At 51.0% G+C, this 15,831-nt stretch overlaps 1 protein-coding gene across 2 annotated transcripts in view; it reads left to right on the forward strand.

The window, feature by feature from the left end:
* The window catches only part of LIG1 (DNA ligase 1), a 48,951-nt gene that overhangs the window by 13,468 nt on the left and 19,652 nt on the right, over positions 1–15,831 (forward strand). For both annotated transcript variants that reach the window (XM_087421441.1, XM_014795257.2), the window contains exons 4-12: positions 551–686; positions 3,159–3,285; positions 7,189–7,284; positions 8,464–8,571; positions 9,282–9,398; positions 9,633–9,711; positions 12,032–12,112; positions 12,390–12,446; positions 15,638–15,810. In XM_087421441.1, coding sequence (XP_087277567.1) covers positions 551–686; positions 3,159–3,285; positions 7,189–7,284; positions 8,464–8,571; positions 9,282–9,398; positions 9,633–9,711; positions 12,032–12,112; positions 12,390–12,446; positions 15,638–15,810 — 974 coding nt within the window. The remainder of the gene's footprint in view (positions 1–550; positions 687–3,158; positions 3,286–7,188; positions 7,285–8,463; positions 8,572–9,281; positions 9,399–9,632; positions 9,712–12,031; positions 12,113–12,389; positions 12,447–15,637; positions 15,811–15,831) is intronic.

The raw sequence follows: 15,831 nt of genomic DNA on the forward strand, positions 1-15,831 counted from the left end.
GGTTCCCTTCCCACCCCTTCCCGCCCAGGCTCTGCCATGCCCTCGGCTGCATCATCAAAATGAGTCAGCAAGTCCAAGTTACAGGGGTAAGACAACGTGAGGGCAAGCGATCGGAAGCAAGTTGCATGTGTCAGTCATGGCCGCTTACATTCTATTGGTCAGAACCCATCACATGACCATACCTTGCTGCAGGGGACGCTGGGAAGTCCCCAGCCCAGGGCCACGTACCTAGCTAAAATAAAACTCAGGGGCTTGTATGACTAAAAGAAAGAGGGTCTTCAAATAGATGTTGGAGTCCAGTTTCTGCCCTAAGTAGGGATTCCACTTGTTTCTCAGCATCGCCCATCGCCATGTGGGCACTTTGGAGGCCTCCAGAGATGTAGGATGGATGGATGGATGATTAAGAGTATATGCCAAGGAGGACCTTAGAGCGTGTTCATTGATTGCTTAAAAGGAAAGGAAGAGAGTGGAACATAGTGAAGAAGCTGGATTGTTAGGGGCAGTGCCCCCACTCTTCCTACTGGAACACCCCTATGTTCCCACCTTCCAGGGTGGCGCTGAAGGAGCGGAATGGAGTGGTGCCCGAGGGTGACTCTCCGGTGAAGAGGCCGGGGAGGAAGGCAGCCCGGGTCCTGGGCAGCGAAGGGGAGGAGGAGGATGAAGCCCTCACGCCCCCCAAAGACCAGGTAGGTCCCCATCAGCCTGCGCATTTTTACTGGAAGAAACCATAATTCCCATTAGCCTCTGGAACTGAGTCCAGCAGCTGCTCAAGAGAGCTCTGGAGACGAGCCCCGGGAGGCGGCAGAGTTCAGTGGTTGTGCCCCGGGGCCAGTGGACAGCCTGATCTATGTGGTCATAGCTCCACCGCTGCCCTGAGGTCTGGGGCAGGCTCCTGGGCCTCGGTGTGCTTCCCTGGCTCACCCGTAACGTGCAGCTCCCCGGAGCACCCGCCTCACAGGGTGGCTGTGAAGATGAAAGGGGTCAGTTCTCACGCAGATCTGAGAATGATGCCTGATACAGAACAGGGGCTCAAAAACATGTCCAGCCTGTCCTGTCATCAGAGGGCTTTTCATCTTCTCCAGTACATGGGCTCACTTCCTCCTGTTGTTTAAAAGTCATTTAATGCCCGTCCATTGCTCTGTGGATAACGTCCAAAGTGCAGCACTGCTCAGCCTGGCGGTGGTGAAGTTAGGTCCTGTCTCTCCGCTGCTCCACCCCCCCGTGTTGCAGCTCGGGCCAGGGCCGGTCCCTGCGGAGACCTACAAGGTCCCTCACGAGCTGCTGCTTCCACCTCACCTGTGACTGTTCCTCGGCCCCCTCTGCCCCAGTGTCGCACACATGCCAGGTGGGCCTCCTGCTCCTTTCCCTGCCTGAACCTCTTTCCCCAGGGCACACACATGGCCCAACCCCTCGCCTTCTTCAGGGCTTTGCTCAGACGCCACCTCAGGGAAGCCTCCCCCGACTGCTTGTATTAGTTTCCCATTTGCTGCTTTAATGATTCACCATAAACTTAGGGGCTTAAAACAACATAAGCTTGTTATCTTATAGTTCGGGAGGTCGGGAGTCTGGCACGGGCCTCGCGGGGCTGAATCGAGGTGTTGGCAGGGCTGTGGTCCTTCCTGGAGGCTCGGGGGGAGAGTCCATTTCCCTGCCTTTTCCAGCTTCTAGAGGCCCCCTTTTCTCCATTTTCAAGGCTGGTGACTCCGTGCCTTTCTTCTGTACTCACATCTCACTCTCTCTCCTCCTGCCGTTGAGGCCCCTGTGATTGCATTGGGCCCACCTAGATAATCCAGGATCATCACCTATCTTAAGGGCAGCTGATTAGCAATCTTGATCCCCCTTCAGCGTTTATTTTCCTCTGCTTTGTAGCTGAGCATGTTCACAAGTGCCGGGATTAGGACGCGGACAGCTTTAGGAGCTGGGACTTGGCCCTGAGGCTCCTAGGGAGCCATGGAAGGCTTTTGAGCAGGAGAGGGCCAGGTAGCCTTGGGTCCTGGGCAGCCTTCGAAACATCCCTTTGGGGCCTGTATCCATTAGGGTCCAAATAGGAGACAGAAACCACATGAGTGATTTGAACGTAGAGAACTTAGTGTGAAGAGTTGTCAGCTAGGTCTGCAGTTCTGAACTAGGTGACTGAAGGGATAGAAAGAGGACACCCAGGCATCACAGAGGTAGCAGCTGCAGGGTGCAGCTGCCACCCCAGGGCTGTGGAGCTGACATTCAGACCACGGTGGAGATGCGGCTGGCGTGTGCTGGGGTCTCTGAGCTTGGAGGTGCCTGTGGGCCTGGGACTCAGATCTTGGAGGAAGGGGCACTGGGCAGAGGGTGCCGGTGTTGCTGGTGTCTGGTGGCACACCACGTAGCACCCTCAAGTGCTGGAAATACTGTAAATGGGATCCAGCTCGCACGGTCCCCTCCAGCGCCCCATGTTGGCGCTGCCTGACAGAGCTGGCCGCCAGAGCAGGAAGGGGTTTGCAGGGTCCCAGCATGACAAGAGAGGGTGGACAGCGTGGGCTTGGAGCTGAGGGGCAATCACTTAATAATGGGCACAAGGCCCTGCGAGGTTAGTTAGCAGTTGAAACAAAGACACAAATAACAATGGCTTAAGTGAGGTAGGAATTTATTTCTGTCTCTAATGAGTGTAAAAGTCCAGGATAAGTGTGGTATCTTGTGGTGTCGGAGAGCCAGCTGCTTCTCTACCGTTCCTTGCTATTCTAGATGCCCTTGTCCACGTGAGTGTCCACATTCAGCCAGTGGGAAGAGGAGGGCACTCCACTCGCCTTCGAGTGGATTATTTGAACCAAGGGAAGTATGCGTCCTTTCCCCTTACATGGCATCATGGAGAAGTGAGGCTCACGGCCACGCCTTCCTGCAAGGGAGGCTGGGAAGTGTCATCTTTAGTGGGGCCATCATATGCCTAGCTAGAAATCAAAGATTCTGTTACTTTAGAAAAAAGAGAGTTGTTATTGGTGTCCATGATGGGGAGAGTCTGGGACCATGAAACTACACAGGACGCGGGTGATGGCCCGGGTAAGAGGGGACAAGGCCTGAGCTGGGGCCGAGTGCCTCTTTATTCTCAGCTGTTTGGGAAACGAGGTACTTGGGTGCTCCCTCCTTCCTCCCCTCACTCTATAATTGCTCTTTCTTTCCCCTTCCAGAAGCCTGCCCCGGACTCTCCGAAAGTCTCTCCTCCCAGTCCTGTCACACTTCCTGAGAGCAACCCTTCCCTCTCCAGCACGTCTCCTGTGCACACCTCCCCATCAGGGATCCCGAAGCGTCGCACAGGTAAGGACACGCGGGCCCCTGCCCTTCAGTTGCCTGTCTTTGTGCACACTTGGATTTCTGCATCATTTGGCCATCCTCGTGACTGCTCTCATCTTAGCATTGTGGTGAAGAGCTTGGCCTCACCATCCACTGGCTGTGTGACCTTGGGCAAATGACTTACCTTCTCTGAGCTTTGGTTGCTTTATCTGTAAAACAGAGATGATAATAATGACAGTGCCTAACACAAAGAGATGTTGGGAGGATTAAAAGTGAATACATGTAAAGTGCTTAGAACAGGGCCCAGCCCATAGTAAGGGTTGGTTATTGTAATTGTGGTTACGTGAAGTAATGGAGGCAGCGTGGTGCACTGTGGAAGCACAGGGGAGGGGCCACAACTCAAGGGAAGCTTCTAGAAGAGAGGTTAACCAAGCTGAGCCCTGAAGGACACAGAAGAGTGAGCAGGGAATAAAGAGGAAAGAGAGTTCTAGGCAAGGGGAGAGTATGAGTTGAGAAGGCCCTCTGGGGCCACTAATGGCTTGGTGTGCTGGTGCTCAGAGTGCAGGGTTGGGGACAACGAGCAATGAGACCGGAGAAGGTCTGTGAAAAGCCAGCCTAAGGAGCGGCACCTCTGTCCCCAGGGGGATTGGGAAGGGTTTGTATAGGAGAGTGACAGGTGGGAGACCCACACGTAACCCAGGGTGATAGGGCCTGAGAAGCACCGGAAACGTGGCGGGTGTGACTGAGGAACTGGAATTCCATCCCCCCGCCCCCGGGGAAGATTCACCCTGAGCTAATGTCTGTTGCCAGTCCTCCTCTATTTTGTACGTGGGTCGCTGCCACAGCATGGCTGAGGAGTGGTGTAGATCTGCACCCAGGATCCAAACCTGCAAACCCGGGCCGCTGAAGTGGAGTGTGTGGAACTTAACTGCTACACCATGGGGCCGGCCCTGGAACTGAATTGTTAATATTACGTCTTTTTTTTTTTTTTTTTTTTGGTGAGGAAGATCAGCCCTGAGCTAACATCCATGCCAATCCTCCTCTTTTTGCTGAGGAAGACCGGCTCTGAGCTAACATCTATTGCCAATCTTCCCCCCCGCTTTTTTTTTCCCCTTTTTCTCCACAAAGCCCTAGTAGATAGTTGTATGTCATAGTTGCACATCCTGCTAGTTGCTGTATGTGGGACGCCGCCTCAGCATGGCCGGACACTTGGTGCGTGGGTGCGCGCCTGGGATCTAAACCCGGACCGCCAGTAGCGGAGTGCGTGCACTTAACCACTAAGCCACGGAGCCAGCCCCCGACATCATTTTTATTAAATTTAAATTTGAAAGCTGACGCTGGATTCACTTACTGAAGACTTTCAGATATATTTGGAACAATTTAGATATGTGAATCTACTTTTTCAGTGGTAAATTTTATGAAATCCAAACACAGATTGAGTATTTCTGTTGGAAATCTAGTGCCCAATTGATATGTGCTGTAAGTGCATTGGATTTTGAAGACTTAGCATGGAAAAAAGAAGGTTAATAATTTATTTTAATATTGAAAACATGTTGGAATCAGAATATTTTGGATATATTGGGTTAAGTAAACTATGTTTTAACACTAAGTTCACTTGTTTTTTTTCCTTTTCTCCATGTAGCTACTAGAAAGTTTAAGGTTACGTGTGTGGCTCGATTACGTGTGTGGCTCACGTATACAGGTTTCACTCACTATCGGAAAGTACAGCGTTCCCATGAAACCTAAAAATAAACCTACCAAATCATATCAAATAACACGTAAACCAAAATAACACTAACAGATAGTAAAAGCAGAATGATGTGATAAATACACAGCGTATATAAAGTAGAAATAATGTGTGCAGAGTGTAGTGTCACTCACCAGAATTGGGAAGACAGTGAGCGCACGGGAAGGCTGAGAGGTGGTGGTGGTGGTGATGGTGTTAGGGGAGTTGTGGGAGGCTGGGGTGGTGGGAGGTGCAGGAGACTGGGGTGGAGGAGAGAGAGGAAGAGGGTCATCTGATAACATCTCATCGTCGTCTGAATCCATCAGAGCAGGCAGGTCCCTAATGTCTACACTTTCTGTGTCTGCCTGCCTCGATGTCAAAGGTTGAGGTTCGTTGTCTGCGTTGGCTACTGTGGAAGGCTGTAAATAAGACAGTATGCCTGCCTGCTTAGCTTCTGTAACAGCTCGCTGCAAAACAAACGCTGAACACTATTTTTGCTTTTCACCTTTTTCCATAAAAGCAAAAATCCTTGGATTTCTTTAGTTTAGTGAATGTAGGTCTTTCGTAAAAGTGAAGTGGTGTAATGTGAACTTTTGGATAGCAGGGGAAGCCTGTGTTTCCTTTGGCTGGTGCTGGTGTAAGAAATAATAGTGGTAACGCAGGGCGCTGTGGGGCCTCAGAATTGAGCCAGCCCAGAGGAGGTGACGTTGGAGCTGAGTCTTGGGAAGTGGGTTCGAGTTGGCTGTGGTGAGAAAGGATGGATGAGAAGTGTTGCAACCAAGAACAGCATGTGGAAAGGCCTCGAGGTAGGAACAGCATGGTGTGTTTGGGGAATCCCCTACGCTTCAGTGTTTCTGGAGAGTAAAATACGATTTGGGGAGTAGGGAGAGTTTGAGGATAGTGTACAGTGAGAGATGAGCTAGAGGGGAGCGTGGGAGCGGCCTCGCAAAGGGCCTTGCTCACTAGATAAAGAGCCGAGGTTTTCCCTGGGGAGCTGTGGGAGGGCTGTGTGCTGGAAGGGCTGGCTCATACCTGCAGCAGAGGTGGTCATGATGAAGTAACTGAGTGGCTCAGGGCGTGCTGGCCACTCAGGACTGGCGCTAAGATTGGCCCTGGGGGCGTGTCAGGGAATTCTTCTTAGAGGAAGTGACATCTGAGCCGTGTCCCAAAGGGCCACTAAACAGCATGTGCAAAGAGGTGTAACAGCGTGGTGTGCTGAGAACAACAGCAATTCAGCAATGTTGGAAAATAAAGTGGATTGTGTCGCTTGGGAAGAGTTAGAATTAGAATGTCCAGTACAGAGAGATCAGGTGGCACAGGTGGATATCAAATGACTTTATCCTAGAGTGGGGGCTGGGAAAATGTGGAAGGCTTTTGAGCGGGAGGTTCAGTGCCAGCCACGGCTGATAGGAGATCCCTCTGGGCCATGACAAGGAGCCACTGGGGGCCGGGAGACCAGGGAGAAGGTGATAGATGACGATGAAAATGATTACAGCTGCCTGTTAGTGAATTCCTCGCCATGTGTTAGTATCTCCGTTTGGAGTCTTCTGGAAGCTGGCTCTGAAGTTCTGAAATAAGGGTTCAAGTGCAGGTTGTTTCTTTGGGAGGTGCGGAGAACACCATGCTCAGGGAAGGGGAGGCAGCCAATAACAGGTGAGTTCTCAGGCCGGCTACTGCAGTGGGCAGCTGGAGTCAGATTCTCTGGGGATCGGTGTAAGTGCGTGCCTCAGGATTGTCTACCTGAGGTGCGAGGACCTGGGTGTTTATACATCAGCCCCCATCAGTCACTGGGTGAGGGCTGCTCCCCGGGCCTGTTGGCGCCCTGTCACTTCCAGACTTCTGAGTATCCAGAAAAGCTGTCCGGGACACACGTTCATGGTAAGGTCTTAGGGATGCAGGAGTGGCACCGAGAGCGTCTGCTCGAGTCGGGTATGGGGCCGAGCACGTTTCATCGTAGCTTACTTTTGAGGATTGTTTCCATTCTGCGGATGTGGGAGAGTGAGGCACAGAGAGCTTAAATAACCTTCTCTCGGTCACACAGCCAGGAAGCAGCAGAGCGTGGAGGATGAGGCCCGCCTTGGGGCAGAAGAGGAGGGGGCCCAGGGCCTTCTCAGGGGCCCCATCGTCCGTGGGCCTGAGCTCTCCGGGGTGGGGGCAGACGGGCCAGCCAGTCAGCCACATCGAGACCTTTGCCTTCCCAGCTCGGAAGCAGCTTCCCAAACGGGCAATTCAGGATGCCCTGGAAGAGGAGAGCGAGGACAAGGATAGAGAAGCCAAGAGGAGGAAGGAGGAAGAAGGTGACGCACCAGGAGGAGAGAAGTGGCGGGGGTGGGGGGATCTGGGAGGGTGGGGGCCTGTCTGAGAGGACAGGGTGTTAGGACCCCACTGGTCTGATGCTTGTGTCCATGAATCGGGTCATGTCCATCAGAATCCCACACACCAACACAGGAATTTTTGTTATGAAAGCATTGGGGAATACATTCTTTTAGCATCTTAATTCAGTAATAATTCATACTCATTTTCCCATGTTTGTCTTCTGTTTTTGCATTTATTTTAAGGAATGATTTCTTTTTCCCTATGAATTCCCAAACTTGCACAGCACCCTGTTCCGTGCTGGTTTACGTGCAATACTTGGTTTTGGTCACAGACACCAATGAAAACCCAGCTTTGCAGAAATATAGCATCAGAAATTGCAAGGAATGTGATCTAATACTGAAAACTAAAATACCTTGAGCTAGTAGTTCATACAGTGTCCGACAGATGTCACCGGTTTTCTTTGAAAAATGTAAAATATCCCGCAGGGCCCCTGTGAGTTCCCTGCATCCTGGTGCACACGTGATCTGCCTCATTGATGGCTTGGGGCCTGTATGAGAACATAACACTTGCAGCCTTTGCCACTGTCAGTTTGTTTGTTGCATAAAAAGTCCTCATTAGGCTCAGCTTTCCCAGGGCAGATTTGAATTTGGTCGAGATGTGATTTCCTGTTGGCGATTTTTAGTCAGTAACAAATTTTACTGTAAATCATGCCATTTTAGCCATTGTCGGTGTCTGGGGGCCTGGGGGTGGGTGGCTTCTTTCTACTAAGGCAGATTTTTCCCAATTAGTTTATATAGTTTGAGGTGTGATTTTTTTTCAGTCTGTTTAAAAAATTTTTTATTTTTTATCTATAATGTTATCGTTTGCATTTTGAACCCTTTCCAATTCTATTTTGCGATGAATAATTAAAAAATAATAGTTCATAAGAAGAGACAGGCCGTTTGTATCTGTTTCTCAGCTGCACTGGTGAGCGGTGGGGTTGGGTTCCCTCAGAGGTCCTGCTTGCTCAGGGTTGACCAGAGCAGTTCTCACACCTCCCATCACTTTATGGACGTGCTTGATTGGCACAGGAAAGATCAAATGGGGGCAGAATGTCTTGGGAGTTGAAATGTCCTTGGGAGTCAAAGTGATGTTTTGCCATCTGCCTTTTCTGTCATCAGAAGCAGAGACCCCGCCAGAAAGCCTCACAGAGCCTGACGTGGCCGACAAGAAGGAAACAGAAGAGGAGGACCAGCCCACAACACCCCCTGAGCCCCTAAATGCCCCCAGTGAGTTCCTGATCCTCTTCCTCCCCGTGGCCCCATCTTTCTGGTTTTGGGGTCCGATGTCGTTGGAGGACAGTTAATTTAAATAAGATGTAGATTCTCAAATGAGTTGTTTAAATGCAAATTCTAGGGGAATCCTAGGTTTTTTGATTGTTGTTTTTATTATTATTTTCCTCCATGCATGTGGGGAAAAAAGAAAGAGCCAGTCATCCTCCAACAAAATGTTTATATCTTTCAGAAATCACAGGTACTAGGTGTTATTCATTGAGCAGTAATTTATTAGTTAGACAACCAGGCTGAGTTATGGGCTTTTAGAGGTTCAAGTTACCCTCACAGGCCATAGAACAACCCGTGCAGTCCGGGTATCCATGAGACTCCTGTGTCAGAAACAACACTGTGGGGACATTTTTAGGATGCAGAATCGCATCTGATTTTCTGCAGCTGCAGGAGAATGGGAACATTTTCTTCTAATCATGCTGCTGAAATTTCTTTTTAGCACTATTGGCAAGTCTCCAATTTCAGGCCAAATGCTGGAATTGCATTAGTCAGTACTGACGAAAAAGCATTAGGCTTGAGAGGCTCAAAACCTACAGAAAGGAGAAGGGCAGAATTGGTTATGTTTTCCTTCTGTAGGGTCAGAATGACCTTGGGGTTAAAAATAAAGTTTCAGGGGCGAAACGGTTTGCATCCCCATCTGACGTCTCTTGCTTTAGAAGCAGAGCCCCCGACAGACCGCGTTTCAGAGCCTGAGGGGGCTGTGAAGCAGGAACCACAGGAGGACCAGACTCAGCCTCCCCCCCGAACTCCCAAGACACTCAGTGGCTTCTTCAGTGAGTTTCTCCTCACCCCTCATCCCCCCAGGTTGTGCAGGGAAAGGGGAGTGGGTCTTTCTCAGAAAGTGCTGCAGATCTCTCTGGCCTTCCCACTGCTTAGAAGGTCTGACTCATCTCCCTGGCTTGTCCCCCATCTCCCCGAGCATCGGGGCCCTGCTGGGGGGAGGGTGGGTGGCAGGTGGGGGCTGTCAGAAGGAGAAAAGACCCACAACTTCCCGGCTTCCTTCCCAGGCCCCCGGAAGCCGGCAGTCAAAAGAGATGTGGAGGAAGAAGAGGGATCTGATGCTCCAAGAAAGGAGGAGACCAAGGGGTGAGTCCGTGTTGACTGTTAGGTAGAGAGGAAGGACGGGGGATAAAGAAAGAAGAATGCAGTGAGTCCAGAATCTCTCTGATTTTATTTTAGGCCTCCAAAAGTGAGATAGATAATCACAAAAAATTCTTTCAGCTTTAAAATTCTGTGATTAAGGTTTAATTATTCTAATAAAAATGTTTTGGGGATTCTTAACCTCAATTTCATACCCCAGTTGAGACTTTATTAGTGAGATTAAGTGGCACCGTTTCAGCGTGTGACTGCTGAACAGTCAACTCCTTTTCTTGAACACCTACTATGTGTCAGGTACGGTGCTAAAGGTTCCTTCTATGCTGTTTTACTTCATCTCTGCGGTAGTCTTGTGGAGAAAGCAGGCATTTTAGCCGTTTCACAGACAGGTAGCCCAGAGAGGTTAGGTCGGCTTCTCCGGGTCACACAGGGAGACGGAGGTAGGGCCAAGCCTGGGACCCTGGTTCCCCTCATTCCTAAACCTGGGCTGTTTCTTCACCACTGCCCCATCTGGCCTCCTGGGTACGTGTCTGTGCTTATATATTGATAAATAAGTTTCTCTAACAGAATCCATCCTACTGTCTGTATCTAAAGTTTTATATCCTGCTTTTTATTTTGTGTGATACCATGACCATTTTTCTTATACCATTCCCAGCCTGATCACTTGTCCCTCTGCTGCCTGCCTCCAGCTGACTGTTAACTGTGTTCCAGGCACTAGGCAGTGTCTCTTCCATATCCTAACGCATCGGATCCTCCCAGCACCCTTGTGCGTAGATTTGCTGGTACCCCCATTTCACAGACGAGACAAGTGAGGCATGGAAGCAGGACCGTGTTGTGGCGTGGTTAGAAATCCCTGCTCCAGCTGCGTGACCTTGGGGAAGTGACTCAGCCTTTCTGTGCCCGTTTCCCCCTGAGGGTCTGAAGCATTTAGACTAGGGTCTGGCTGTCCCCAAGCTCAGCAAGTTGCAGCAGCTGTTATTATTATTATTATTATTATTTGATTTTAGTGCTTTGCTGAGGTCGCAGATGGGGAGTGCGGCAGCGTTGGGATTTGACCCAGGCAGTCTGGCCGTGGAATTTCTTACCCATCGTGCTCTGCTTCCTCTTTTAGTAATGATAGAAGCAACCTTGTTGAGCTGCGTGTTAAAACACTGAGTCCACACAACTCACTGTGCACAGCCCTGCACTCACTCTGCCCCGCTCAGCCGTCCGCAGCCCTGTCTGTGCATCAGAATCAGCTGAAGAGCTGAATACAACTCCTACGTCCTCTCCTCCACCTTTTTGTCCCCCCCAGTTTGGTATAGATACAGGCCTGAGGCTGCGGAGTCAGTGTTGTTTTAAAAATGCTCCCCACAAAATGCACCAAGGACTGGGGACCCTCACCGTAATTTCTTACTTAACCCTCACAACAGCGTGTCACTGTCGGACTCCTGGTGGCTCCACTGTACAGATGGAGACAGCGTTCAGAGAGGGGAGCCCGCATCCTCAGGGTGACACAGCTGGCGGGTGATGGAGCAGGGATTTGAACCCAGATGAGTCCGACTGCAGAGTCTGGGCCGTGGTGGCTCTAACAGGGTCGGGGGAGGCATTTCTAGAGGCATTTATGATGGAGAGGTTTAGAACACAGTCTCTGGAGTGCTGCTTACTCACTGTGTGACTGTGGGTGAGCTTCTTAGCCACTCTGTGCCCCAGTTTCCTTATCTGGAAAACAGGGTTAGAAGACCTGTAGGTCTTATTGCTAACTGATGTAGTGCTCTTAGCACAGTGCCTGGCACTTGGTGGCACCCAGTGATTGTACCCTTCCCCTGCTGTTCCACCCAGAATGAAGGAGGGAGGGAGACTGAGAGGCCCAGAGGGGTCCTTGGCTGTTACAGCGGGCTCTAAAAAACATTCAGATCATGCTACTTCACTCCAGCTGCACTGACCCCTTTTCTGCTCTTCAAACGTGTCAAGTGTGTCTCTGCCTCAGGGCCTTTGCGCTTGCTGTTCCCCCTGCCCAGAGTGGAATGCTCTTCACCCCAATACCCACTCTTTTTCCCTCTTTCCCTGCTTTTTCCCTGTACTTGGTTTCATTTTGTTTTCCAAAATATTTTTTAATATCTAAAATTATTTATTTGTTTATGTGTTTTGTTTTTTCCCTGATTCTCACACTAGAATGTGAGCTCCAGGTTAGCCGACTTTGTTTTCATTCACTTCTGTGGCCCTGGGCCTAGAACAGTGCCTGGCACACAGTAGGTGCTCAGTAAGTTGGAGGAATGACTTCTCTTTGACCCAGGCGTCTACCTGATTTAATCTCCCTTCACCTCCACAGACCCCTGGACCCTCCCAGCTACAATCCCACCAAGAACAACTACCACCCTGTTGAAGATGCCTGCTGGAAGCCAGGCCAGAAGTGAGGCTTCTCCTTCCCCGGACTGTCTCCCTCCAGTCCCTCTCCCTGTGGGAGGCCCTCTTACCGGAGGCCTCAGTTGGAGGACACTGTTGCTTCTCTCCCTCCGTGTTTTGGGGACACAGTCGGTGGCAGCATTGAAGGGGATGGAGAGAAAACCCCTGGCAGGGAGTAGGGTTGCACGCGTGCATTTGGGTCTCAGCAAGGCTGACCCCAGGGAGGTGGATGGAGGGACGGCATGGGTTGTACATTCTGCTCTTGTCTGTCCTCGTTCCCCCAGGGTCCCCTACCTGGCTGTGGCCCGGACATTTGAGAAGATTGAGGAGGTGTCTGCTCGGTAATTGGTGAGGCCGGCCTGGGCGGTGGGGGGCAGGCGGGGTGGGTGCTGTTCCTGCTCTGTGCCTTGCCTGGCAGTCGCTGTGCCTCGGGCTGCCTGATCCTTTCAGCCTCTCCTCTTTCAACCTCACCCTCACGCATGTGAGCACGGACCGTGGGCACGGCCACGAGAGTGGCCGCAGGTTCTCTCCAGGCCTGGAAGGCCCACACCATCATTTCTGCCTCGTTCTGTTGGTCAAAGCGAGACACGAGGGTGACACCTGATGGCAGGAACTTAACCTACCCTAAGTAATTGGAAGTAACCGCAGCCTGGATGACGTTTCTCAGTGTCAGTGAAAGGAAATCTGGGTCTTGGTTACAGCGAGAATCCCTCCCGTCTCGTCTCAGCACTTTCCCCTCAGAGCCCTGCACTCCTGGACGCACGGGACTGGCCCCCGGTGCACAGGGCTGCCCGGACCCGGTCCTCGCCCCACCACCCCTTCCCCACTCCTGTTCTCGCCCTCCCCACCCCAGCTCTCACCCCTGGGGCTTGAGTTTATGTCATCGTTATTGAGGGGCCCACCTCATTCTGCCGCCTTCTTCTACTGTCAGCATTGTTTCCAGATCTCTCCACATTGGTTTAAGTAGATCTTAGCTCATTTCAACTGGTCCATAGTAGTCCTTCATTTTTACGTATGTCATTTTTCAGTTCCCCAACATTAGTGGAGCATTTAGGCTCTTCCCAATGTTTTTCTTATAAATGCTTGTCTTTGTGAACATGGGAGGAATCTCCTCTGGGGCGCAAACCCCACAATGGAATCGCAGGTCACAGAGGGCACAGGAAGGGCCTTGAATGCCAGGCTGAGGGGCTTGGAGGCCAGCCTGTGGGCAGCTGCAGAGTGAGGGCCGGATTATCTTAAAGCCCTGCCCCGGGGACAGACAGGTCTGGGAGTGGGCCCAGCTCTGCTGCTTCCTGGCTGCGTGACTGGACGGTGGCCTGACCCCTCTGAACTTCCGTCGCTGATGAGTGCAGTGAGGATCATACATCTCATGTTTGCTGTGAGAACAGTGAGATGAAAACGTAGTACAGCTGGATGCTTAGTTTCAGGAGAAACTGTTCCCTTGAACGCTTAATTCAAGAGAACTGCAGGTGACTATCCAAACCCTATAATCTAACAATTGGGAGAGTTTTACAATTTTTAAAAGTTTTTTGGAAATAATTTTAGACTTAGGGAAAAATTGCAGAAATAGTACAGAGAGTTCTCATATACCCTTGACTAGCTTCCCCTAATGTTAACATCTTACACCAGCACAGGAAAGTTAACCAAAACCCGGACATTGACGTGAGCGCATACTCTTAAGTAATCTGCAGACTTCATTTGCATTTTGCCAGTTTTCCCACTTGTGTCCTTTCCTCGAGGCCAAGATCCATCTAGGATGGATCCTGGGTGCCCCCACCCAGGGCACCTAGTCGTCCTGTCTCCTTCATCTCCTTCCTCCCGGACACTTCCTCAGTCTCTCTTTGTCCTTCCTTCACCTCCAGACTGTTGAAGATTCCAGTGATTTTGTAGAACATCTCTCAGTTTGGGTTTGTCTGATGCTCCCTCAGGAATTGATTCAGGTGCTGCGTCTTCCCTCAGGAAGGGCGCAGAGGTGATGCTTTCTCACCGCATCCCGCGGGGGGCACATTCTGCCTCCCTCTGACTCCTGGTTGTATGGCTGCGGGGCCGTCGACCAGGCGTCTCCCCTGCACGGTTGCTGCTTTTCTCTTTGCGATTAATAGGCATCTTGTGGGGCTTCTCTTTGAGTCTCTGCAAGGCTCCTGTTTCTCCTCAGACTTTCGCCCGCTCATTTTAGCATCTGTGTTAGTGTCCTAGGGCTGCCCAAACAAATAACTACAAACTTGGTGGCTGAAAACAACAGAAATGTTTTCTTGCACGTTTCAGGAGGCCAGAAGTCCAAAATCAAGGTGTGGGCAGGATTGGTTCCTTCTGGAGGCTCTGAGGGAAAGTCTGACCCATGCCTCTCTCCTGGCTTCTGTTGGGTGCCAGCATTCCTGGGCACTTGGCTTGTGGACACGTCGCTCCAGTCTCTGCCTCCATATTCCCATCGCCTTCTTCTCTGTGTCTCTCTGTGTGTCTTTTTCTGTACAGTCATGCTTCACATAATGACATTTCGGTCAACAACAGACTGCATGTAGGACGGTGGTCCCATAAGATTAGTACCACATAGCCGAGGTGTGTAGAAGGCTATATATACTGTCTATGTTTGCGCAGGTACACTCTGACGTTTGCACAACAGAGTTGCCTCACAATGCATTTCTCAGAGCATATCGCCGTCATTAGTCCAGGCATGGCTGTATTTTATAAGGACATGCTTATTGTATTTAGGACCCACTCTAATCTGGGATGATCCCATCTTGGTTGTTACCTTAATTACACCTGCTAAGACCCTATTTCCAAGTAAGGCCACCTTCTCAGGCTCCAGGTGGACTTGAACTTTGGGGAGATGCTGTTCCACCCACTATAGCGTCCAGTGGTGGGTGCTGCCTGTGACAGTTCCGCCTGTGTGTCTGCCCACTGGTGGTTTTGTATTTCTTTCATTCCTTCTCCTTTTGTTAATTGGGCTGCTTCTGTAAGAAAGACCGCTTCTCTTTTCAGTTCGGCCCTCTGAATCTGAGTTTGCCAACAGCAAACCAGATGTTTTCACAGTTTTCTCTGACATAGACAGAAACATTATTTTATTTTTAGAGGCAGCACAGCTTAGTGGCTGGGAGCCCGGATCCTTGAGCAGACGGCCTTGGTTCATATCTCAGCTCGATACTTACAGCTCTGTGACCTTGGGCAAGTTACATAATCTTTCTGTGCCTGAGTTTCTTCATCAGTAAAATGGGAATAGTGTTAGTATCGAGCTCATAGGGGAGCTATGAGAATTCAGTGAGTTAAAACACGCAGAGTGCTTAAAATCAGCACCTAGCACCCAGAAAATGCTTCGTATGCTGTTACTTCTCTGTGGCGGATCGTCTCCACCCTCTTCCATCATTACTGTCCAACCTAGTTAGTCTCCCACCAGCAGTCTGTGATTGTGCCTGTGGCTCAGGTCACACACCTGGAACTGAGCTCTTCTCTCTCCTGCTTCCCTGGTTCCTTTGATCCCCACCCCCAGCTTTGACCCTGAAGTACCAGGTGGTCACTCCCCTGTCCCCTCCTCCAGGCTCCGGATGGTGGAGACGCTGAGCAACTTGCTGCGCTCCGTGGTGGCCCTGTCACCCCCAGACCTCCTCCCCATCCTTTACCTCAGCCTCAACCGCCTTGGGCCGCCCCAGCAGGGCCTCGAGCTTGGCATCGGTGACGGCATCCTTCTCAAGGCAGTGGCCCAGGCCACAGGTAGGAAGGGGCCATCGTGGG

Source organism: Ceratotherium simum, chromosome 33 (assembly GCF_057802395.1).
Source record: "Ceratotherium simum simum isolate JZ-2026a chromosome 33, ASM5780239v1, whole genome shotgun sequence".
NCBI lineage: Eukaryota > Metazoa > Chordata > Mammalia > Perissodactyla > Rhinocerotidae > Ceratotherium > Ceratotherium simum.